This window comes from Brachypodium distachyon, chromosome 4 (assembly GCF_000005505.3).
Source record: "Brachypodium distachyon strain Bd21 chromosome 4, Brachypodium_distachyon_v3.0, whole genome shotgun sequence".
Classification (NCBI taxonomy): Eukaryota; Viridiplantae; Streptophyta; class Magnoliopsida; order Poales; family Poaceae; genus Brachypodium; species Brachypodium distachyon.
The window spans coordinates 9,722,358-9,747,480 of record NC_016134.3 but is presented as its reverse complement, the minus strand read 5'-3'; the positions used below and the strand labels follow the sequence as shown (position 1 = coordinate 9,747,480).

Here is a 25,123-nt window from a genome sequence, read left to right as displayed (position 1 = left end):
TCGTTTTTTTCTTTTGGACCGTGCACGCATTGTTTTTTTTATTTTTCACAGGGTGGTAAGCATTTCGAGATGTAGTTTGCATCAATAACAAGTAATCCGCAACACATTTTTTCCTCATACTCCGTATTTAAGAAATCAGTGATGTAATTTTATATTACTGTGCTTTATTTCATCCGATTCGTAATAAGTGTCTTGGATTTAATAAACTCTAGTTAAAAGAATGGTTTTCGTTCAAAAAAATTGCTATGCTCGCGGCCGTCGACGATCCGTTTTCCGCCGATGATAATCTCCGCACGGTTCGCCTCAAGGTTGTCGCATGGGAGATGAGGAGTCAAGAGCTGATGAATGAAAGAACGACCTTTGCGAGCTTTTTTAATTAGAAAAAATGAACTTGATTACGCGGGAGAGAGAGTAGACTGTGCGATGGATTTAAAAAAAATGGATCGCGGAAAGATTCCGAACGCCACCTCATTGAAATTATGCTGGACCCGAAATGATTCCGCAAGACAAGTTTGGTGATAACGATGCAACGTTCTCAAATTTATATGCGTCAAAGTTCTCATGCACCTCCAATATGATTTCCTTTTTAAATATATTGAACATGAATATATTCGTGTCCGATAGATATTTATCGGAGCCTCGGGATCTGTTCCTCGGAGAACAGGAGTCAAAAAAAAAAAAGTAAAGTGAGACCAGCAACAAACTCGGCTTCCATTCCCATTCCTTTGTCTTCTTTTTCTCGCTCGCTGCCTTCCCGCCCTCGTCCCCCAAAACCCTACCTCCCCTCCCCTCGCGCCGCGGCCATGGCGACCCTACCGCATCCGCCTCTCCACCACCACCCCGGCGGCGCCGGCGCCGCCCTCCCAGACTGGGACCCGAGCCTCATCGCCAACCCCGACTTCGACCTCGGCTTCCTCCAGGCCGCCTTCGAAGGCGACCTCCGCACCGTCAAGAGTACTACGCCCTCGCCTAACCCGCGATTCTTTCTCCCTTCCTTCCCTTGGGTCGCTGAAGAATTTTTGGTGCGGATTGGTTTCAGAGGCGGTGAGGGTGCTGGGGAGGGGCGCGGAGGGCCGCCGCCTGGCGGAGAAGCTGGAGGCCGTCCGGGACGGCTTCGGCATGGGCCTCCTCCACCGCGCCGCGCTCGGCGGGAGCCTCCCCGTCTGCCGCTACCTCGTCGAGCACGTCCGGATGGACATCGATGTCCTCGGCCCCCACGGTATGCCGTACTGCCTGCTTCTGCAACTGCAATGCAAAGCCCTCCTCTTTTTTCCCCAAATGTTTTCCTCAGCTCTCTCGTTCGCGCGCATGCTGCACAATCATCCTCGGTCCTCGTTGATTAGACACTGGCGTGGAGTTTCATAGGCTGTTTTTGTGTTTGTGTGCTGAATTTAAAGCTTTTCTGATTGTTAACCATGGTGTCCCCTCCCTGACAGGCACAACGCCTCTGGATGCCGCCCTTGCCCGTCAGAATATGGAGTTGGCGCGTTACTTCCTTGAGCAAGGTGCTGATACAGAGATGCTCGACGCCGATGGGTATACCCCGCTCCATTTCGCCGCCTCGCAAGGTAGCATCCATCTGTCCACTACGCATGCTCATCTTTTTTAAGTGTTTCTTATTCATGTGTGACGTGTGGGGGCCCATATATCAGTGGGATGGAGTAAAGCAGTACTGATTGGATATTCTTTATAGTGGCATGCTGTTTTGTAGAAAGTTCTTCAACTAGCAGGCCTTTTCTTTTTTCCATGCCATTGTCAATTTAGTTTGTCAAGGTTCCAAAAGTTTAAACATGCTCTCGTGTCCAAATTCGGCCTGCTCCATCAATTCCCAAGCCTTGATCATTAACTCTGTATCTCGTGGCTTGCTGTATGTCTTCTAATTTACAACAAAGTATCTATGGTTGACTCATGATATATCTTGTATTTTGTATCCAGGAGATGTTGGAATGGTTGAGCTCTTACTCTCCAAAGGAGCTCACCCTGATACACTAAATCATGGTGGGACTGTACTGCATTATGCTGCTACTCATGGGCGGGATGATATTCTTAAGGTTTTGTTGGACCACCATGCAGATGTAAGCACCAGCCCCATATTGTCCTTTTTTTATGAACTTTCTTGCTATTTAGAATGGTAAAATCTGCAATAACAGTTTGTTATTTGACTTTTTTCCTGTCCAGCATCTTTATCCTATTTGTTTTTTTATGTGAACTTTGTGTGTTATACTTGTGTTTTTTGTTCCTTCTAACGTTTAAACCTTAATCTAGTGGAGTCCGACTCTTCACCTGCTCCAGTTCTTAAGCATAGTCTCGTCAGTCGTCAATATTGTGCCTCGGTATTATGAGCAACACTGGTGCTCTTTTTCAAATAAATCCCACTTTCTCTGATCTGCAGATCATCCTGTAGTCTACTTTTCCATGTGAAATTTTCCTGTTTCACCACACATGTTCACCAGCAACCAGGTGGAGTCCAGAGACCTAGGTGTACACATGTTTCTGTTTTCTAGCGTATGTATAATCCGACTCGTACACAGCACTTTTAGTTCCTAGTGTCCTTGCATGACAGTCTGATAAGTTGAAAACTTAACTGGCTTGGGCAATGATTCGATGCAGTACCACTCTAGCTTGTTCATGTAAAATCTTGCTTTGCAGTGTTATTATATCTTTTTTAGTGCCTGACCTTTAATGCACAAGACTGTTAAGATTGAGTTTTGCTCTTGTATGGCCATTAACTTTGTTGGGCTGGAAACTCATTATTTTGATCTGCCTTTCTTTCATATGCATTTTGGGGGTGGCCGGGGACATCCTAGACGATTGAGGAGGATTCATTAACTTTTCATGTATAGCATGAGAGAGTAATTCATTTACTATTGTTACTTGTCTTTGTTAATTTTGTCGTCATTGTTTTTATAGAAGTTCTTTTGCTCATAATGACATGGTTATATCCACTATCTATCTTATAGTTCTTCACGCCTCCCTTTAAGTTTTATGCTCACTGTAGTTATATGGAACCTTCTTTAAGTTTATGCTCACTGTAGTTATATGGGATTTTTATTTCTTAATTTCTTGACAGCATAAGAAAGCTTTGAGTGGTACTGGTTATACAGCTCTTGTTCTTGCTACTATTGCACACTCACTGAAATGTGTGCAACTCCTGCTTGAGGTATGTCATCTTCAGACATCAATTTACAGGCTACTGTACTTCTCCACTCTTATAAAAGTTTAAGTTGGTGGCTGTCTATTCACTCCACCAAGACTACTTAGATTGCCACGAAATCACTGCAATTGCCATCCATTTATGTGGTAGGTTTGCATGTCACATTCTTCTGGTTAGCAGTTGATTGGATTGATCTACATTTTGTAACAGTAGCACAAAATTGGGAAATATGAGGGCACAAGCATTTAAACAAAATTTTGTAAAATCTGTAGCAACACACATGCACTTAGCTTGTAATGTAGAAAGGAGTTATTGTACTGTCTTATTTAATTTTTCCTAATGTGATCATAACAATCAAGAATTGCAATGTATGTGTGTTCAGATGAAGCATATAACGTAAGCTTTTTACTGTTAGGCCGGTGCTGATGTGGATGGTGTTGGTAAAGAGACACCCTTAATGATCGCTGCCACTGCTGGCGCAACTGACATCCTGAAGTGCTTAGTTCTGGCTGGTGCAGATGCAAATGTTCCTGACAGTGTAAGCTGTTGTACCTTGCTGCTACACGAATGCTTTCGTTCCTAACAGGACAGGACATATCTTAGTAATTAATCAGTTCAACATTATTGGTTTTCCATCTTCAATTGTAAACTGTAAGACAACTATTTTGATGGATTTTCTATTTTGCAGGTCTGTTTTGGTAGTCTTCTTAGATTTATCCTGTATAGAGTAGAGTACAAAAAAAAAATGCTGTTTCTTACATGAAACAACGTAGCTACATTTGAAATTCAGTGTGATTTCTATTTGATTATCTGGAGAAGCATGTGATGGCTATGGGCTATCTAGCAGATAGGAAGAACTTACCTTAGAGTTTCCTTTGAACAAACAAGTAAACTTACCAAGAATTCATTGGATTGTTGGATGCAAATGTGTTGACAGTTTGGAGGAAAAAATGAAGCAGAAAATGCAGATATGGGAGTTATTGCTTATGTGATTCATCTTGGAAGTTCTTGGGATTGTATTATCACCTAATGATCGCCTAAAGTAACAATTCGTTCTTGTGTTGCGTGCGGAGTGCGGTTGCTCTCCGGAGCAACAGATCACATGCTATATGTGCTCATTGTTACAATATAAGATCACTACTTGGTTCTTTAACAGATAATGTTAATGGTATGCTAATCTTTAGCATATATTTCATTTTATACCATATGCTCGACGCTTGTAATAGCTTGCATGCTCCAGCTTTGTCATTTTGTGTTGTCAAATACTAAGTGAAGTTAATCCTGCTTGTTATCTTGGCAGTTGGGACGTGCTCCTATAGAAATTGCTGCACGTTCTGGTAGGCGTGAAGATGTGGAGATCCTATTTCCAGTCACTTCTCTTATTCCTGGTGTACGTGAGTGGAGTGTTGATGGAATTATTAGTCATGTAAAATCAGTGCGCCCAGAGAAGGTATAATTTAGAACACCATTATTACATTTATATAAACAGTTTGAGTGTGCATGTTTGGTGTTAGCTTTGTGATGGAGACTTCCGTAATTTGATGTTTTTGAAATTCATTATTGTAAATTGAGAAAAGTGCTTAAAACCATACACTTCACTCTCCCTTTTTACTGTATTGAACTACAATTGCTGTCTAAGGACTAGATTGATTGTGAATGTTGTATGCCAATTGTACTGCTGCACTCTTTTTTAGCTTTGGGCCGGTGAAACGAAAATATGTCACATGTGTTCCACGCCAAGTCATTTTTTGTTGACCGGAAACTGTAGGTGAGGCTCTGACAGTATAATTTATTAGAAGAGTCGCCACTATACAGGGAAAAAAGGGGGGTAGTGGAGAAAAATACAAACAGAACAGGATAAGTCATTTGGGGCAATAAGATTTGGTTGAAAGCAATTTAAATATTTACCTTTATCTATTCTATTATAATTCCGTATTCATTTTGATGTGATTTTTTTACGGCACATTGCATGCTAAGTTTGTGGCATGCAAGTCTGCAACATCAGTAGTAGTTATTGTTATCCCTGTGTATTGACAAGATGATAATTATGTGTCGTGAACTCTTTTGACAACTGTAAGTGCTAAACTAGTCATGTTGATTTTTAACCAATTTGGATAGAAAAAATCATTCAGAAATTCAGGTAACATAACCACTTCATAAGTGGTGTAAGTAACTATTGAGTTGACATATTTCCTTGATTTATGGAGTAACTAGTTATGAACTTATAATCGCTTCTACTGAGCATGTGCAGAAGGGATTAAGCGTGGTACTGAATCTTTATATCATTTATTGTTCTCAATGTTTGGTAAACCGATGCTTTCTAGTGCAAATTTAGAGCACATGAGGCGTTCAAGAGTGATTATTGATTCGTCCCAAAGAGTTAAAGTTCAAGAGTTCTTATTGTTGTTGTAGTGAGTACTAAAACTATTGAGTTTATTCAGGGAGAATTAGTTATAATTATATGGGGAAACAGGTGGTCTAATATTAATTAAATATTGATGGCCACTTAGTGAATGGTAGAACTATTGAGTTGATTCAGGGAGAAATAATGAGTTCTAATCGTTTCTATTGAGCATGTGGGAAAGGGATACATGTGCTACTTCTATTTCATTTGATTTGATTGCTCTCGACGTTTCAGAAAGCTATGCTTGCTAGTGCCAAATCAAAAGCAAATGAGGCATTCAAGGATGGGAATTATCTTGTTGCAGCAAGAATTTACGAAGAGGTATATGATTGCATCTTGCTTGTTAAAGTTTATAGAATAATTGACCGCTCAGAACAGGTCCAAGGACCTATAATGCATTTTACTCTTGTTTGTCTGTTTCCTTCATGGAATGGCATGTGCTATGTAAATTATGCTCTCTCGTAGTTCATGCTTTAAATGATGATGCAGTTGGATCAGTGCCAGAATGATTCATACTGTTGCATCCATTTCACCCAATTCATTGTTCTGGACATAGGCCACACAGTAGCAATGTCGCATACGTCTGGAGGCAGTGTGAGACTAATACTGGTGGCCAGACTGCAAGGCATCCAGGAAGTTGACACCAAGCTGAAGTCCAGGAAGGATATAGACGAATGGTTTCATAATTGGTTTAAAGATAAGGTCCATGGAATTGGCTAGTAGATACTTGCGGCCGATCTGCAAAGCATCCAGGAAGTTGAGACCAAGCTGAAGTCCAGGAAGGATAATAGAAGAAGGCCTTCGTAATTGGTTTAGAGATAGGATCCATTGTATTAGCTAGTAGATTCCACATGCATAAGTAGCCTACTAGGCATCTTTGTCCAGATTGTTTCCTTTTAGGCGAGTCGTGTCAATCTAGAAGTTATATTCAAATCAGGATTAGTCTAAGTAAGAGGTTTCAAAGAAGGAAGGGGTAAACTAGTCTAAAAATTGTTAAGGTTCTCTTCACCCAGTCTATGTCTAGCCCTCAATCCCCCAAACCCTAATTCTTTCAAGCCATGCCTGGCCATCTTCTGTAGTTAGTTACCCTGATGTGGGTAACTTAGGTTCACATCATTTGCGGAACTACCTTGAAATCTGTTTTTCTTCTACTTTGTTGTATTGTACAAAAGTCCATGAACAACTTATGTCAGTCGATATGTGCGTACTAGACAAACTTGTAATGTCCAAAGGTGGATCCTGTTAATAAAACTAACTTTCTCACAGCATGCAATGGCATGTCAATTAATATCTCATGTCATGGTTGTATCGAACATGCTAATAGGACCACTCATGTCATTTTTGTACCTCTGTATCGGTTGGGTTTTATTTTTGTTTGAGCCATATTTGTCAGTGGATTCAGATTTTGTATACCCAGGAGCAGGTTATGTCTTTGCCGAGCAGTTATCCTTTGGCATGCTTATGCAAGTTAATCTGGTCATCGATGATTTGTGTTTACTGCATACGTTTTATTACTCCCTCCGATCCATAATAAGTGTTAGTAATAGATTCACTTATTATGGATCGAAGGGAGTAAATTTCAGTGATCTAAGCACAATGTGCAGAATTGTTGTAATGCTTCTTCTGTTTGTTTGTTTGTTTGTTGTAGGCAATGGCACTTAATCCCCTTGGCCCTAGTAATGCAACGTTGCTCTCAAATAGCAGCCTATGCTGGCTTCGCTTTGGTAATGGGGAGAAGGCCTTGAAGGATGCCAAGGTTTGCAGGATGCTCCGACCTGGCTGGCCAAAGGCCTGCTATCGTGAAGGAACTGCGCTAATGTTACTTAAGGTGCAAGAAAGATGCTTAGATCAGTTCTGCATTTTCAGTGGGAAAACCTTTTCGACGTACAAGTTCTGCATTTTTCTGTTGGAATCATTTTTGATGTAGCATGCGCTAACCTTTTGTCTTCAGGACTATGAAAAGGCATCTTGTGCATTTCTTGACGGCCTTAAATTGGAGCCAAGGAATGTCGAGATGGAAGATGGGTTACGGTATAGTGGACAGCAATAACCACTTCATGATCTTTCTCAAAATCCTTGTCTTTGTCTATAGACATCGTACTTACTGTTGTAATTAAATTGTGCAGGAAGGCCATGGAATCCTTGAAGATATCTCGCTGTAGCCCCGCACAAGATTAGCTGGATCAGCATCAGCAAGTAGACATGAGAAGCTTGTTAGACTTGATTTGCACTGCTCACTGAAGAAACTGAAGTGCCCTGTTTTGCTTGTTCCCTCAGGAGTAACTGGAGGATTGGAATGAGATGAGTAAATTAGGTTAATTGCTAGATGTCCTTTTTCTGATAATCATTAGCCGGATCGTATGTAAGAAATTATCAAGCAGCCTCACTTGACGCTCGACACCAGTTTGCGACTTCGGTTCCCGATGCATATGCTGTTTTCTATAGAGAATGTTTCGATGGTTCTGTTTCATAAGAAAACGTTTCTACCATGGACAGCTCCAGGTGGCAGTAATTTCTGTTCAACTTTGTGGACTGAGAATGTTGTCGGATTGAGGTCATGTGTTCGTCTGCTAGGCACAATCATGACCTCTTATCTTCTGGGCTTCTCTGTCAAGCTGATGTGGTCTGCCATTTTGAGATTTAGAGCTACAAAGAGCAGGGACAACAGCACTCGCGAGAACTGAAATCCATCAAGTTCTGTGCTCCAGCAGTCCTAACCCGAGCTCTTCAGTCTTCACAATTGCTCACATTTGTGTGACATGAGAATTTTCAAAGTGCCGACAACGCTGTTCTAAACATCTTTGTCACTGCATATTCAACGTGTAAACATCTTTGGCACTGAATTATTTTTCTTTAAATTTGACTCAAATTCAGAAACATCCAAAAAAATTTAACTGACCTTGCCATTGTTGGTTGTCGTTCGCCAAAAGAGGTCAGCGTTCCTCTTTCCATTTTCTTCATCATTTCCTTTTCCTATCCTCTCTTCACGCCTCTCCTATGGATGCGTAAAAAAATCTAGATTTTTCCATGTCTTTTCTTTAATTTCCTTTTACAATGCTGTTCTAAACATCTTTGTCATTGAATTTGACTCGAATTCGACAAAGCCCCCTTTACAAGCCGCGCTCTGCAAATGCGTGTTTCCTTCCACTTGCGCTCAGCTCTAGTCCAGCAAGACCAAACCCTAGCTCCAAATGGTCCGTCGCCGCCGCCCCTCCTCCCCGGAGGTGCAAACCCCGCTGAACGACGAGGACTTGCTGCAGGAGATCCTCCTCTGCCTGCCCCCGCAGCCGTCGTCAATTCTGCGAGCCGTCGCCGTCTCCAAGCGCTGGCGCCGCGTCGTCCTCGACGCCCCCTTCCTCCGCCGCTTCCGTGCCTGCCATCGGAAACCCCCGCTGCTCGGTTTCTTCCTCCGAGGTGTCTGGAATTACCCACTCTCGTTCGTGCCCGTGATGGACCCGCCCAATCGCATTCACGGCGCCCGCTTATTCGGGCCGTGGGGTTTCGACGATGGCTCGAAGTTGCTTGGATGCCGCCATGGCCTCTCCCTCTTCCTCGACTGGTCGCGACAAGTGGTCCTCCTGTGGGACCCCGTCACCAGCCATGAGCGTCGGGTTTCTTTTCCTCTTCCGCTTGGGTACACAGACTACGTCGTTCGAAAAGCCACCACGGTCGTGTGCGCCGACGATGAAGTTGGCCACGTGCACGGTGCGTGCCTCCATAGCCCGTTCAAACTAGCCGTGGTGGGCAATGCCTCCAGACTTGCATTTTGCTTGTATCTATAACTCGGAATCCAGCGAGTGGGTCAATGTTATCTCCGTGGAGGCTTCCGGATCAATTTAAACAGGCCAAGCATAGTTGTTGGCTATGCGTTTTTCTAGTTGCTTTGTGAAGGAGGAATTCTGAAGTTTGATTTAGAAATGCAGAGTCTTGTCGTGATCGACAAGCCTGCCAATGCCTATTTTACCTACTGTCACAGCTTACCCTCTGAATTCCAAATCCTTCGGACAGAGGGCGGTCATATTGGTCTCGCTATTGCTTCAGAACAAAACATCCAGCTATGGGAAAGAAAGCCTAACCATTAAGCCGTTGTAACATGGACGCTTTGAAAACCATTAAACTGGGTGAGCTCCAATCTTCGAGATAGTGCGTGGGGGAAATACATGCACAAATACTGAGTTATGATGAGAACAATAATGTGATTCTTCTATCTACGGGATCCGGTCATTTAATGATTCAACTTGATTCGATAGAGTTTAAAAACATTTCTAAAATAGATCACAAGAGGCATGAAAGCTTTGTCTACTAGCCCTACACAATTTTTTTTATTGCAGGTAATACTTGATGTCTACATTGCGGGAGTAACAGAACTCAAATTTACTTCTTTCTTTAGACTATATCCAGTTAATTTTCCTTATTGTTTTTGTAAATTTTGTTCATGAGCTTAATGGTTTGCCAGGTATTGATTGTCTAGTTTGTTTCTTCTGCTAAAAAATGTTATGCCCGCTCATTCGTCCTTAGAAATTTTATTGGTATATTGGACTTATTTTGCTTGTAGGCAGGGGAATTGGTGGTGCAGATGGTGGAGCTGGTATGATTAATGATATATGAGATGAGTGTCCTGCTAGGTCTGCCAGTATGCTATGTTGGCTTGACAGGTGATGTAAATTCATCTTTTTTGCTGTTTATTGTTTATGCTACAATTATTTTAGTTTGGTTATGTCGGTTATTTAGTAATTTGCAAGAATATTTTCTTTGGCGGTAGGAGAAGGGGCAGCTAATTTTCTTTATAGAATTAAAGATATTAACGGAATCAAATAAAGATATTAAGTCCACTAGGATCTCTTATTGTACATGATCCATTGTTCGCCCAACCAATAATTTTTAAATTGTTCTTTACGTTTGTTGATAGACTCCACAATTTATCTTAGCTTGTTCATGTCATTTATTTTAAATTCTTCTATTATCCTCCTCATTTCTTGTGGTGCCATCATCCATGAAGTGAAATACAGATAACAAATAAAAGAGCCATATAGTTACTGATTCTGATTCTTACAATCTGTTCATAAACCACCATTAAAAAGCATGATCTTGTAACTCAACTTCCTTGCAAATTGAACAACTCATGCTAAATGGGTCACACGCATTTCCCCTATGTATATGTTCCGCATATCATTTTTTCCTTTTGCAACATGGAGAGGAGAGAATCCATCACACAAATGAAGCATGGGATTTGTCTTGGGGAACAAAAAATCAGAGTACGGAAATGTAAATTTTATTTCTGCATTGTATAAATTATTAAGTGAACAGGGTGATTGTATCTGCAGCCTTGGAACCAGTCATCCAGTGCAACTATTGCAGTATAAGATGAGATTTCTTTCAGTTTGCTATAGCTACTCCTTTGTTTGATTTGAAAGTAAAAACTAATTTGATACATGTTTTTTCGAAGAGGCAAAAACGTTGCCTATTTCATTGGTGAAGCTGTTGTAGTAGCTCCATACATGTTATATAACACACATATCATTTAGCTCTCCTAAATTGTTATTTTTTCCTGGAAATGGCAATCGCATGTTAGCAAATAGTTCCACTGTAGAACCGGTGTGTTGCTGTCTGAACTTAGCTCAGAATCTATAACTTGTGATCTTTTGCAGCTTGGGCAGTGCAAATTGGTTTTGATTGTCAAGTTCATTTCGTTGGCAGGTACCTGTAGCTGTTTTTCTGTAATGTAACTAGAGCTTGTGGCATTTGCGTCAACAACAAGGCAGTCTTCGCAGCCTCTCCATTTTGTGGTTGGTGATTCTACAGTTCGGAGTGATCCTGCCAAGAACTGAAACATTGCTAGCTTGCTCTCAGTAGTGAGGGAAGGGAAAATGAGATGTAATTTCGTGTTGCTTATGGCCGGCGGATTGTACTAATAATGGCTATGTCTTTGGATTCTATGAGCCTGCAGTTTGAATTCCTAGTACGATACTTCCATGGGATATTTAAAACAATTCCATTAGCTTCATTTGCTATTTATGCAAATGCCAACGTTCAGTAACTTTTATTATAAAATGGCATGCTTCAGGGTCCAACTAGTTAATTGGCTTGCAAAATTAACGGAACTTTCGACAGCGGAACAAAACATATGTTGAAAGAGCAATGAGAAGAGCTAATCGTAGCCACTAAAGCCTTGTTTGGTGTTAGTGTATTTTTTAGTCACTAATGTTTTGATATTTGAGGATTTTGGGTGTTCACCCAAAACACTCAAAACCCAAAAATATTTTTCTAAAAAACACTAGTTTGATAAGGGCGTCGTATCGTGTGAATCCACACAGGCCGGTGTATCCCTGCATCCAACGTGTTCCAGCCGTTCGATCTACATCCAATGCGTCCAATCTAAAGGATGATTTTTTTTCAAAAACCTGCCCGCAGCCTCAATTAATCAGGTCTTTATTTTTGCCAGAAACCCCCCAGGCAACACGTGCTTCTCTCCCTCAGTCCCTCCACGATTCCAATTCTCCCCCAATCCCTCCATCCACGATTGCTACAGCTCCGACGATTCCCATGCCGGCGGCCATCACCGGAGATAATCAGTGCGCCTGAGGCATTGATCTGGGGATGCCGAGGCGGAAGACCCCATCCAAACGACAACAGATGCCGCCGGCTCGCCATAGGATTCGCGCTGGTGGCGACCAAATCCCAAGCCCTACGACAGCAATCACCGTGACGCATAGTCGACGCAAAGTGGTGACCACATCCTGGAGGTGGAGTCCCCCGACGACGCCGGCGATCTCTCTCACCCATGCTATGGCGGCGACGACAACCCAATCCCTGTTTTTTTTCTGTTCTTGTTTAACACAGCTAGGTCTTATAGGATAGTCTTGTTGATTTCAATTCTTCTTCTTCTGTGTGAGTACCCAGATGTAGTTTCCCTTGTAAATAACATTTCATCGATGAATGGAAATTGCAAGCAGTTGGTGAATGGGAATTTTGTTTCAGCCTTGTTCTTCTTCTGTGTTAGTTTCAGCTTGTTGCAGACTACAGTTTCAAATTGATGTGCTCCTATGATACATGCTAGTCAGTGCTTGTAATTTTTGCACCTCATACATGCTAATCAGTGCTAAAGAATTTTGTTTTAGAAACTCAGCGGTAAAGGACTGATGAATGAACTTACTGTTGATAGAGTTGATAACACCTACATTTCTCCCAGGTGCTAGCTTCAGCTGCAGCTTGTGATGTGATGTAAATTTACATTGTACTTTATATCAAAATGAAGTCACAGTAATCTTAGTACAACAAGGTGCTCTTGCAGCAAAATACACTCCATCCTAGAATCTCTTTCAGAGAGTAAGAAAGTAGAACTTGCTGCTGCATTTCAGTCAATGAAAAGCTCACAGACTGACAATAGTTTCTAGTTGATACATTTTAGCCAGTTTATAGATGTTGCTCCTTGGTGTACAAAATTTATCCCAAGTGCCAATTGTAAGCACATTGAGTATCAGAAAAAATAAACTGAAACAAATGTGATAAAAATATAAGTTCTGATCCATTACAAATAGTTAAATAAATGAAAATCTGTCCAGTTATAAATTTGATATTCTACTCCTATGCACCTGATACATTGTACTAGCAACTAGAAGCTAAAATTAAATTCCTCAATGAGCTGCCATAAGGTGTATATCATTCGCCATTCTGTTGCTTGTCTTGCACAATTGGGCTGCCTTTTTGTTGACCTTTCTTGCTTGGACAATTGCGACTATCATGAAACCCTATTTGGTTGCACGTCTTGCACATGCGTTCCACCCTTGTTTTCGCTTCGTTGTTCTTCTTTTTCTGATCCTCTGCCTGCATTTCCTTTGCCCTCTTTATTCTTTTGCATCTGCCCACTGTACGAACGTCCGTTGGTGGGTGTATGTCAACTTCAGTAGGAATGTTGCAACCAATAAAAGCCTCATATTCCTCTCGCCTAGTGCGCTTTACGGCTTCACCAGGAACCATTTGATCCAAAGGCTCCTCAATGTTCAATATGCTTGTTGTCAAAAAATCCATACTTCCATCCGAGTGTTTGGCTTTTTGAAGTAGTTCTTCGAGCTTGTTGCGTATAATCGAAATCTTCTTCCTCATAGTCGCATCCAAAGAGTCGATAGCTATCTCTTCTAATAAATTTCCTTTTTCATCATAAACACTCTCCCTAGAAATAAACAAAACTGATGTTAACCAAATGATTTAGAAGAAAACAAAAACATTGATTTTGGCATAAATTCTTTAACACCTTTTGCACCTTTTCTCCCATCTTTTCATAAGGTATTGGGCTGGAAATACATTTTGATTTTCAACCCTCATCACCTGGATAATATGGCGGCATGGAATTCCATGTGACTCAAATAACTTACACGAACAGTTTGCTGCCATGGTTCTCGTGTCAATACAAACCTCTCTAATTTTACGGGATCCACCTCTCACGGTAACAATTTTTATCGCTTCATCTTTTGCAATGTCTTGGACGCAACAGTGGTCTCTAGCAGCAACAACCTGTTCTTGGAATTTCTCAAACACCTCATATGTGAAAGCTTCTCTACCTTGCTTCTCCATTGTCCATGGTGTCAATAATTTCGGGGTCCTATGGATGCTCGAGTTGTCTGCAATCAACTCCTCTTGCACATGAAGCCTTCTCAGATTGGTATCCTTCCCTATTGCACATGAAGTGCTTAGTTCGAACGACCTCATTCTTCAACTTCTTTTGTTGTCCGATTCGAACTCCAAAACCCACATGATGTGCATATGACTTATAGAACTCCTCCACGGCCTCGAGTCCTTTGGATTCCATCCCAACTTTTGGTTTCAATTTCTCATCACATTTTGGTGTAAATGATGAACACTGAAACATAAAGAATTAATCACAGTAAGCACTATATATTGGCGTCCTATATATTATGCATAACTCATAAAACTGAATAGCAACATGGCCATTAAAATCTTATTCTTATCAAACTTACAAACTGTGGAATGCTTGCTTTCTTTATGGGTGTACAAAATCCTCCCTCGGTCATCTGAGATTGCAAACTATGGACTGATTTCCTTGCTGCACATCCAACACATGATTACGACAATTAGAAGAGAAGCATGCAGGTATGTACAGCATATGCACATGCAGTTCCCTGATTAAAATAAGTTATACAAGAAGCACACATATATGTACGACATATACTAAGATTGAATCCGTTTCTGTTATTTGTTACCTGAATTTGCATGTGTGCAAGTGAAGCCATGTTCTTTTTTTTTCCCGGAGAATAGGGGTGTTTTATTAGATTGGAATAATGTTCTTACAATCTAGAGCGAGAAGCTCGGCTATAGACGGAGGCGACTCCAGCTGCAAAGTCACAGCGTTTACACCTCTTGAAGCTAAAGAAGCTAGAGAAAGAGCTACTCTATTACACCCCTTATTCACGAAACAAAGACGAAAATCAATCATCCGACGCAAAACGCCACGGGTCGAGGGGAGAAGATGCCCATGCCTTGCCTTGTCCCAGCGATCACTGTCCAGCCCTTGAAAGATGCATAGTAGATTAGCTTCTACAATCGTTGGCATGCCACAACGATCTTGGCAGAGAGTGCAAGAAAACAGGAAAGCTTCAGCTTCAGCTTCGGTTGCACTTGAGTATCTGGCCAAGCGATCCCAGGCAGACAGGAGAACCTCTCCGTTACAGTTACGGGCGATGCAGCCAACGAAGGAATTCCCTGTTTGAGGATCAAAACTAACAGCAGTATTCAGCTTTGCCCAACCTACAGGAGGAGGGGCCCAGGCGGGTCTTTGCACAACAGGCCGGGGAGAAGAAAGACCAGCCAGAGCGTGTGCTTTTCCTTTTTCGTCTTGTCGGATGATGAACAGTGATTCAGCATAAGCAACGATGAAACTCGCAGACTGGGAAATTGAGGCATCGCCCTTGGCATGTATAATATCGTTCCGCAAGTGCCAACACCGCCAGAATAGCAACAGCAGCCGCGTCCGAGTGGAATCATCAACAGAGCTGAACAAAATTTGAAGCCATTGTGGACCAGTATACCTGAGATCTGCGTCCGGCGGAAGATCCCAGACCTGTCTCACCGCGTCCCGAAGAGCTCGTGCCTTTGTGCACTGAACAACAGCATGGAACCCCGTCTCCTCACCCATACCACAGATCGGGCATGTAGGAAGAGCGGCCAGGGTTCTGCGCCAACGGTTGCGCTCGGTACCCAGCGCCTCCCGCGCCAAACGCCAACCAAAAATCTTAATTTTCTCCGGCACCTTTGCTTTCCAAATAAACTCCCAGATTTTTGATCCAACCGCAGGAGCAGAGCTGCCAGAAGCAGCCTGGGCCGGCGAGACGCTGTCACAAACAGCTAAAGCATAGGCACTTTTCACAGTAAACAAGCCAAACTTGTCAAAGTGCCAAACAAGAAAATCCTCCTCCTCGTTGACAGGGATCTTTATATTCAGGATTTCAGTCGCATCATGAGCCATAAGATCCGGTTAATAGTATCCTCATCCCAAGCCTTCTCACCAGGAATCATAAGGTCACTCACACGACGTTCCCTGGAAAACACACGGGCGCCAGAAATTTTAAGAGCGCCATCCCGTGGGATCCAGTTATCACGCCAAATGCGAATGTTCCGACCCGAACAAACGCGCCAGATGAGCTCCTTCTTCAACAAATCAAGGCCATGAACCACGCCCCGCCAGGCCGGCGAACCCCCAGCTGAGAAAACGGTATCATGCAGGGAGCCTTGGGGGAAGTACCTCGCCTTCAAAAGCCTGGCACAAAGTGTCTCCGGAAACTGAATTAAACGCCAGGCTTGTCTTGCCAACAGGGCCTGGTTAAAGGCTCTAAGATCACGGAAACCCATCCCTCCATGATTCTTGGGCAGCATCAATTTGTCCCAAGAGATCCAATGAACTTTCCGTACATTTTCTTCATCTCCCCACCAAAAATTCCGAATCATTTGCATAAGATCCTTGCAAAGGCCAGCCGAAAATTTGAAATTCCCATTGCATACGTAGGCAGTGCTTGCATGACTGATTTTATAAGCACTTCCTTCCCACCGGCAGAGAGATATTTTTCTGACCAGTCCGAGAGACGTTTAGCGCATTTATCCTTGATGTTCTGGAAGCGATCATCCTTCATCCGGCCTTCCGGGACCGGCAGACCAAGGTAGCGTTCCTCAAAGGCTATCCGGTCCACCTCCAGCAGCGTAGAGACTGCCTCCTGATCAGCCGCCTGGACAGTTTTGCCAAACATGATGGAGCACTTCCCGCGGCTTAGCAGCTGCCCCGTGCCACCCTCAAATTTGCCAGGCACATCTTTAATCACCGTCGCTTGATTGGCATTAGCACAAAAAAAGAGTAAACTGTCATCGGCAAAAAGGAGACGAGACACTCCAGGCGCCTGGCGACAGATGACCAACTCATCAAGGTTGCCCGCTGCAATTTCATTCTTCAACAAAAGAGATAGCCCATCAGATATAAAAAGAAATAGATATGGCGACAATGGGTCACCTTGTCGAAGACCTCGCGAAGGAGAGAAAGACGGGAGGAGCTCTCCATTAAATCGGATAGAGTAGCGTACAGTGGACACACAAGTCATGATCCACCGCACCCACCGAAGATTGAAGCCCAGCCGGATCATAGTTTCTTCCAAAGTACTCCAGTCAACCCGGTCATATGCCTTCGCCAGGTCCAATTTATAAGCACAAAAATCAACATTACCATTGTCGTTCTTCTGCAGAGCTTGCACACACTCAAAGGCAATCAAAGCATTATCAGTGATTAATCTGCCGGGTATGAATGCACTTTGAGTGGAGCAAATGATACCATCCAGGAGCGGCCTGAGTCTATTAACAAGACATTTAGATACTATTTTGTAGATCACATTGCAAAGACTGATTGGCCTAAAGTCTTTTATCGTTTCTGGATCATTTTTCTTTGGGATGAGAACAATAACTGTATCATTAACTCCTTCAGCCATAACTCCATCAATAAAGAATTGCTTCACCGCTTTTATTATATCATCCCGAAGGACCTCCCAATTTCTCTGAAAAAATCTTTGCCGGAAAACCATCCTGGCCGGGTGCTTTAAGGGGACCGATTTGGAAAAGAGCATCACTAATTTCTTTGTCAGAAAAATCTGTGCAAAGGCCTCTATTCATCTCCTCTGTAATCACATGTCCCACCAGAGGTAAGAGAGGGGCCAGATCAACGGTAGGGTCCTTCCGGAAGAGCCCACTAAAATATTCCTGTGTATGCGAGCTCAACTCCTCAGGCTCCTCGAGCCAGCGGTCACCCTCTTTGAGGCAGGAAATTCTGTTCTTCTTTGAGCGCCAAGCCGCACGCTGGTGGAAGAAGCGCGTATTTCTATCGCCCTCTCGCAGCCATGCAATGCGAGATCTTTGAAGCCACATCAATTATTCTTTATATGAAAGCTCATCCATCTCCCTGCTTAAACACCTTTCTTCCGCACGAGCAGTGGGAGAATTATCACCCTTAATCGATTCCAAGCGGGCACGTCTAACAGCAAGTTCAGACGTGATGTTGCCCACGTGAGCTTGTCCCCAAGCATGCAGAGACGTCAGCATAGTGCCCAATTTTCCACCAACATCACCAAGGTTACGGACAGGAGCTGTATGCTGCCCAAGAATTCTTTATTTCTTCATCAAAACCTTCCTCCCTTTCCCACATGACTTCATAGCGCTTAATTTTCTTTTCCGGGCGTCGTGATTTCTCCAAGTGGAGTTGGAGAAGAATCGGACTATGATCCGAGCGCGAGGACACGAGGTGCCGAAGTCTCGCATCAGGGAACGCATCCGACCAAGAAGGGGAGGCCACCGCGCGATCCAGCCTCACTTTAACATTACTAGCGCCTGACTGTTTATTGTCGTATGTCCACGGGAGTCCTACAAAACCAATATCATGAAGATCACAGTGAGAGAGAACTTCACGAAAATCCATCATTTGCCTTTCGCATCGACGAGACCGGGAGAAGTGCTCCCCCTGCCACATAGCTTCATTAAAATCACCGATCATTAACCATGGGGCTCCCGAGTTCCCTTTAATTCTATCGATTAAGGTCCACATGAGGTGCCTGTCTTTCGTCTTCGGCTCGCCATAAACAAAGGTTCCACGCCACCAAACCCCCATCCTCACATCCCAAATATGGACATCAATATGATGCTTCCCAAAGGACAAGAGCTCCACCTTCATGCCTTCTTCCCAAAAGAGCACAAGACCACCGCCCTTTCCTTCCCCCTTCACCGTAAAACAATTCTTCATACCAAAACGCCACTTCAATTTACGGACGTACTCGCATTCCTGTCTAGTTTCTGACAGGAACAAAAGCCTGGGCTTATGGGTCTGCACAAGGCAGACCAACTCACGAATTGTCCGGGATTGGCCCAAACCCCGGCAGTTCCAGCTCAAGCAATACATTAGGCCCGGCGGCGCTCCTCAGAGCCCGCCGATTTTGCCAAGTCATGGTCCATCACTTCTAAATTTGCACCTCTCCTTCTCTTTGAATCCTGCGAAGAGCTAGCACCTGCATCTTCCTTTTTCTCATCGCCCAACTCTGGATCTTCCACCGGGACCACACTCCCATCCATGATCAGAAGGGTCTTGTTCCCCTGGAGCCCGTCAACTGGCAATCTTCTTTTAGACGAAAGGTTTACTCCTTGTCCCTTCGGATTAGTCTTCTTTGCCGGGCCCGACACGGTACTCTTCACATCATCATCATTATCTTGGTCGCCACCTGACCAAGTTGGCTCCCTCCACACATCCTCCCAAACACCTCTTTTGTGCCCTCGTCCCCTTCCTCCGCCTCTACCCCGGCCAGCCGAGAAATATGGCAGGTCCCATCGGAAGGCTGGAACAATGAGATCCGGCCGATAGATAATCGCTTCCTCCGGCCACACACCATCACCACACTCCTTCGAGACATGTCCCACATGCCCGCAAATGCCACAATAATGTGGCATCTTCTCATATTGAAAGCAAAAATAGCGCTTCTTCCTCTCCAATGTGATTGTCGCCGCACGCGAGAGCGGCTTACGGACGTCAATCAAAACACGCACCCGCACACCTCCTCCTGCACCCTTCACAGATTGTTCATCCAGTGCCACAAACTCGCCTGCCCTCTTGGAGAGTTGTTTTGCAATATTCCCAGTACGCATCTTTTCCTTCAGATCAAGGACATGGACCCAGGCTGGAAACCAAAAAAGTTCCACGTCATCCACGTCCGCCCAGCCATCGTACTCCGCCATCAGCACTGGGCAGTTCTGAAAAATCCACGGACCCCCTGTCATCACCCGCTCCCAATCAGCCAGGCAAAAGAATTGTGCCGAAAACAAGTTGTCATTAATGGGGCGAAACTCCACATCCTTCGCCAGATTCCATGCAGATCGCATGTCGCCGAAAAGTGCTCCATGAGAGAACGTCTTAGATGTGAAAACAGTCACCAGAGCCATCCACCTTGTGTTCGCTGCCAACTCCACCGGATCTTCCTCTAGAACTATATCTTCTTCCTCATCCGCAAGCAAATTATGGCTCGTGAGAAGTTCCTCAAGTGGAACCTTCTTTTTTCCCCCGGATCCTGACTTCCGGACGCCTGACTAATCCCCGCCGCCTCTTTTTGAGCCGATCCCAGGCTCGCTGCTACCTTTCCTTTCGCCTGAGACGAGGATGAGTTCTCCGTCGACATCCTCATTCCGATGAGCGCACAGAGGAACGCCCAGGACCCAGAGATCAGGTATATCTCGTAGAACGAGAGATTTGAGTCAAGATCGGACAAGGATTCCGATGTGTATGGGTGTAGATCGGGAACTCCCGGCGAGTCGCCAGAGAGGATAGGAAACCCTAATTTTAGGGGCCGGTAAAATTAGAGAGGTGGATCTGTGAAGCCATGTTCTGCACTAGGACGGCTTTGGAGAAACGGACCAGGGGCAACAGAGCTATGGAGAAACAGATCAGGGAAAAGACCATGAGTCTCAACATTGCTGCATCGTGATCTCGGAGGGGAGGAGGTCAAGCCGGTTCCCTCGGCCGCTATACAAGCAAGTTTGCCACCGGCAATCGTGTTGATCGTCATGCTGATCGATCTAAGTGCACGACGGCCAGCACTAAACGGATGTTGAGGGACTGTGGGAGAGAAGCATGTGTTGCCTGGGGGGTTTCTGGCAAAAATAGAGACCTGATTAATTGAGGCTGCGGGCAGGTTTTTGCAAATTTTCCATCCTTTAGATTGGACGCATTGGATGTAGATCGAACGGCTGGAACGCGTTCGATGCAGGGATACACCAGCCTGTGTGGATTCACACGATACGACGCCTTTGATAAGTGTTTTAATTTGGTATAAAAACGAAGTGTTTTGTTAGGGAAATTAGGGATAATCCCCTCCAAATTTTTCCTACCAAACAACCATTTGGGATTTGTAGTGTATTTCAATTTGGAATGGATAATATCGTAGAAAACATACTAAAAACTCTAGTACAAACAGGACCAAGAGCATGTCCAGCGGTAGCACCTAAACAGGGCCCTTAAATACATTTAGGGGCCAGCCCCAACAAGTAGGGACCCAAAAATTGCTCCAATCTCCAGCAATGGCCCCTAATTTTCAGCCCCTAATTCATCTTTTTTCAAATTTCTTCATCCAAACTCACAAACCAGCATCAAATTTCACATATTTTCATTCAATTTCATCACACACAATCAAAATTCACCACTTCCATATCTAATTTGACCAAAAAAGAAGAAGAAATAGGAGAGGGGGAGGCTGCTGTGCCGGCGGCCATGGCGGGGCGGAGGCCGATGGGTGGAGGCGACGGAGGAGGCCGACCGCTGTCCTCGTGCCACGGGAGGAGGCGAGCTCCAGGAGGAAGCCGACCGCCGGCGCACTTCCTCGCGCGGGGGAGGAGACGGTAGCGACCGTCGGTGGAGAAGAAGGAGACCGGCGGCCGTGATGCGGGAGGCGGCCTGATGCGGGTGCGATGCCGAAGGCTGCCCAACACGAAGGAGGAGGCCGGCGGCTGAGGTGCGGGAGGCGGCCCGCCGCGGGGGAGGCCCGGCGAGGAGGAGGTGGATCCTTGGCGGCCCGACGCTGGAGAAGGAGGAGGCGGGTCCCTGGTGGCCGGCGATGTGCACGGAGAAAGATGAGGTGGATCCAGGCAGCCGACGAACCAAGACACAGAGGAAGCAGCCGCGCGGGGGAAGAAGAAAGGAATCTCGGAGGTAGGGAGCCCCTATTTGGTGCGTGGTGACGAGGGCTCGGGGCTAATTTGGGGGCCTCCCAAAATTTTGGGGTCTGTTTAGAACTCCTGCGGGACTAAGATTTTTGGCTTCAAGTCCCCAAATCAGCATAGGGTCCTGTTTGGAGGCTCTGCTGGACTTGCTCTGAGGAGTTCGTTCGGATTTCTCCTCTCCATTTCCCTGTTGATTATCATTGTGCAAAATACCTGGCGTTGGGTTATGTGGATGACATATCAGTGAGAGGAAAAAACCATACTACCCTCGAATTAAGGTATACCTCGAGTATATAAGAAAAAGAAATAGACACCCTCGATTCAAACCCTACCCTAGCTCCTAGGATCCGCCGCCGCCGCCGCCCTTTCCCCCAGCCTCACCGTGGCGGAAACCTCCTCCTGGATCCTCTTCCTCTGGCGCGCCCCCGCCCGCAAGCGCTGGCGCCGCGTGGTCCTCGACGCTGGCTTCATCCGCCGATTCCGTGCGCGCGCACCATCCAAAGCCCCCGCCCCTCTGCTTCTTCTTGGACGGACACACCGCGTGTTTCTCCGGGCTGAAGAACCTCGACGGGTATAGGATTTCTTCGGCTGCCATCACGGTCTCTTCCTCGACTGGCCACCAGCGCCAGGTTCCTTTTTTCCTCTTCCGCTGGGGTGCACCAACCGGGGAACGAAGATCGTAACTTATTGAGAAATATTTGTTGCTTATGCTTTCACAGCTATTATTCTCTTCTCCGGGCCGAAGAACCTCTACAGGTTTAGCTATCATTCCTTCGGCTGCCATCACAGCCTCGACCTCTTCTTCGACTCGATCGCCGGTGTGTGCAAGTGGTCGTCTGGGATCCCTCAAGGGCCACCAGAGGCAGTTTCCTTTTCCTCTTCCGCTGGGGGTACACGGACGGGGCAACGAAGAAGGTAACTCAGTTGAGAAATAAGGTTAGAAACATGTGCTAGCTTATTGCGTTTGTAAATTCAGTTGCTGTTGGTTCAGTTTATGACATTGTGCATCCCACTTCTCTTTTTTATGTCTATGTATATATGTAGTACTATATTTAGCTTCGTCTCAATTTTGTTTACCTATTGTGCTATTTCCACTGTAGTGCTAGACTTAATCTTGCTTCTCATATGCACTATCTGCATCGTTGTTTACTCATCCTGCATGTAGTTTAGGTGTTCTAGGATATGTAGGCCAGTTGAGTGCTCAGGGAGGTGAGATGCCAAGCTCTGCGCATTGCAGAAGTAAGGAGTGATGCTGGTGCTGTGTGAAGCGGCATAGCCGTGTGAAGTGGACGAGTACGTGAAGAGGTGGAGCGCGAGGGCTTGATCTAGTCTGGCCTGGTGATCTGGCAAGTCGGCATCGTGGACAGATGCCATGCATGGGTGCTGACCGCTGGAAACAATCACCAAACAGGCTGCACGCAGGTTTATTTACTTAATTACTGGCCGGTCATTATGTTGGCCAAGTCTGCCGACATGAAGAGATTACACGAGACATGGGCTTGGTTAATTAGGGGCATGAGACCCTGTAGAATTAGTTAGTTTCCTTCTAGTGTGTGCATGGTTATTTAAGGCATGTAATCTTGGTTGTTTTGAGTAACAGAAATATAGAATAGAAAAGAGAAAAGGACGTTGCTGCGTGAGGCAATACGTCCCCAAATCTCTGTCTACCTTTCTTCTTTCCCATATCAACTGAACGTGTGTGTGTGAGAGAGAAAGCTGGGAGTTGCTGCAGGAGGCAGCTGCTCCAGGAAAGAGTGGCGACTAGCTGCTTCAATATTTGGTATTCTAACGGTTTCTGGTTTAAGTTACATCGGAAGACGACGCTGCGAAGGCCACGAAGCTTACTAAGAAGATGGAGGCTGCCGACCTGACCTCTCCTTCGAGGACTCGGCTCACCGGCCGCGGCGACATCGACGACATCCGCGTCGTCGAGCGAGTTGAGCTGGAACAAAGAAGAGAATGTGTCTGTCTCGACGTTGAGGTGGATGCCGACCTGACCTCGCTAAGGAGTTGATGTCTAATTCAACATTGTTGAAAACAACGACGTATATTTCTTGAGAAGAAGGCAAGGCAATGATTGGAGCCTAGGAGATCAAGTTGAGGTGGAACAGAGAAGAGAATGTGTCTGGTACAACGACAATAGATTGTGTTGTTGGTGGTGACAGAGAGACATGTGGCGGAGTTGATTGTTGTTAGTGATTACAAAACAAAAGGAAAATATCATCGTTCCCCATGCCATAATTGGAAGTCTTTGATCAGCCTATGTATATAGTTTTGTTGTTCTGTTGCAACACACGTGTACTTTACTATGTAACAACATCCGATAGTGGACCAAAACTTCTCTAAAAAAAACATGGGGGAGAGCAAACCTAAGGCACCGACAGAGGAGTTTTCCGATTCATCTCATCGATCTCTTGCAGCCAATTTGGCATCGGAAGACGGGAAGAAACACGAATCAACAGCTGGCTCTTGAGTTTTAAGACCTTCTTTTGCCGGCGTATGTAATAAGGGTTATGAGCTCCATCCCTCTCCTGGTGTGGCTGTCGTATCCTACTCCATGCAACATGTGGTTCTCACAGCTAGTACTTACATATTGTTGGTCTTCTTCCTCGTCGGTTCTATGATGAAACATCAATTTGACAAATTGCCTCAGGAGGGGTAAGTACTTGGCCCGGTTGCTTATTCAATGATATATCCATATCTTATTCTCAAAACAAAAAGAAGGTCTGTTCCCAATTGTTGTTCTATACTCGCCTCCCTAATTCCCGTTCCTTTCTCCTTGATTCGTCCCTAGCCACAAAATTGCTAGCTCTGGCCAGGGTTGTGTGTGGGTGACATGTTAGTGAGGCGACAGGTGTTTCGTGAGTTGTTTTGTGTGGTGAAAGACCGTAATACCCTCAAATTAAGGTTCCAAGTGACTATTGGAGAGTGACTCGAAGCAGGGGTGGGGTTCACTTATATCAAATCGTAGTTCTGATGATCTGCTGCTGGCCCGCCTTGCTGGTTCTGTCGGAGGCGGCGGTGCTCCCGCTGGATGTTGTGGACCTTCTAATGGAGATCCTCCTCAGCCTGCAACTGCAGTCGTCGTCCCTCCCAGTTGTCTTTGCCAATTCCGAATCCATCTTCGAAAACCCCTGCTCGGCGGCTTCTGAACCAAGCTGGGTACTACATACTATCCATTTCTACCGCTATAGCACTGGATGCGCTCGAGTGCATCCCCACAGGGCACTACCTTGGCCCAAAAAACCTCGACATGAATAGCTGATATTTTCGGCTGGTGTCACGGGCTTGCCTTGCTCCTCGACTGGTCAACACAAGTGCCTCAC

General features: G+C 44.9%; 3 protein-coding genes across 3 annotated transcripts; all 3 read left to right on the top strand.

Annotated features, from left to right (window-relative positions):
* Positions 1-733: 733 nt before the first annotated feature.
* Positions 734-8,002, top strand: LOC100822664 (tankyrase-1). Its single transcript, XM_014901975.2, has 11 exons — positions 734-954; positions 1,040-1,219; positions 1,437-1,568; positions 1,936-2,075; positions 3,071-3,160; positions 3,570-3,692; positions 4,455-4,604; positions 5,793-5,879; positions 7,207-7,386; positions 7,510-7,589; positions 7,685-8,002. Exons 1-11 carry the CDS (start codon positions 804-806, stop codon positions 7,734-7,736), a joined length of 1,365 nt encoding a protein of 454 aa, XP_014757461.1. The 5' UTR covers positions 734-803; the 3' UTR covers positions 7,737-8,002.
* Positions 8,003-8,228: 226 nt separating this feature from the next.
* Positions 8,229-11,585, top strand: LOC112272287. The gene is made up of 3 exons (XM_024462675.1): positions 8,229-9,263; positions 10,114-10,213; positions 11,256-11,585. The coding sequence occupies exons 1-2, from the start codon at positions 8,750-8,752 to the stop codon at positions 10,164-10,166; spliced, it is 567 nt and encodes a 188-aa protein (XP_024318443.1). The 5' UTR covers positions 8,229-8,749; the 3' UTR covers positions 10,167-10,213; positions 11,256-11,585.
* Positions 11,586-21,691: 10,106 nt separating this feature from the next.
* LOC112268629 lies at positions 21,692-23,118 on the top strand. Its single transcript, XM_024454524.1, has 4 exons — positions 21,692-21,712; positions 22,142-22,426; positions 22,517-22,712; positions 22,968-23,118. Exons 1-4 carry the CDS (start codon positions 21,692-21,694, stop codon positions 23,045-23,047), a joined length of 582 nt encoding a protein of 193 aa, XP_024310292.1. The 3' UTR covers positions 23,048-23,118.
* Positions 23,119-25,123: the final 2,005 nt, after the last annotated feature.

Bases quoted from the DNA above. Each gene is read 5' to 3' on its own strand.
- LOC100822664 (XM_014901975.2), top strand. From the start codon at position 804: ATGGCGACCCTACCGCATCCGCCTCTCCACCACCACCCCGGCGGCGCC. The intron at 1,569-1,935 runs GTAGCATCCATC...TTTTGTATCCAG, and splicing joins CCATTTCGCCGCCTCGCAAG to GAGATGTTGGAATGGTTGAG. The intron at 2,076-3,070 runs GTAAGCACCAGC...ATTTCTTGACAG, and splicing joins TGTTGGACCACCATGCAGAT to CATAAGAAAGCTTTGAGTGG.
- LOC112272287 (XM_024462675.1), top strand. From the start codon at position 8,750: ATGGTCCGTCGCCGCCGCCCCTCCTCCCCGGAGGTGCAAACCCCGCTG. The intron at 9,264-10,113 runs GTGCGTGCCTCC...TTTTGCTTGTAG, and splicing joins TGAAGTTGGCCACGTGCACG to GCAGGGGAATTGGTGGTGCA.
- LOC112268629 (XM_024454524.1), top strand. From the start codon at position 21,692: ATGTGCACGGAGAAAGATGAG. The intron at 21,713-22,141 runs GTGGATCCAGGC...CCTAGCTCCTAG, and splicing joins TGTGCACGGAGAAAGATGAG to GATCCGCCGCCGCCGCCGCC. The intron at 22,713-22,967 runs GTAACTCAGTTG...CATGTAGTTTAG, and splicing joins CGGACGGGGCAACGAAGAAG to GTGTTCTAGGATATGTAGGC.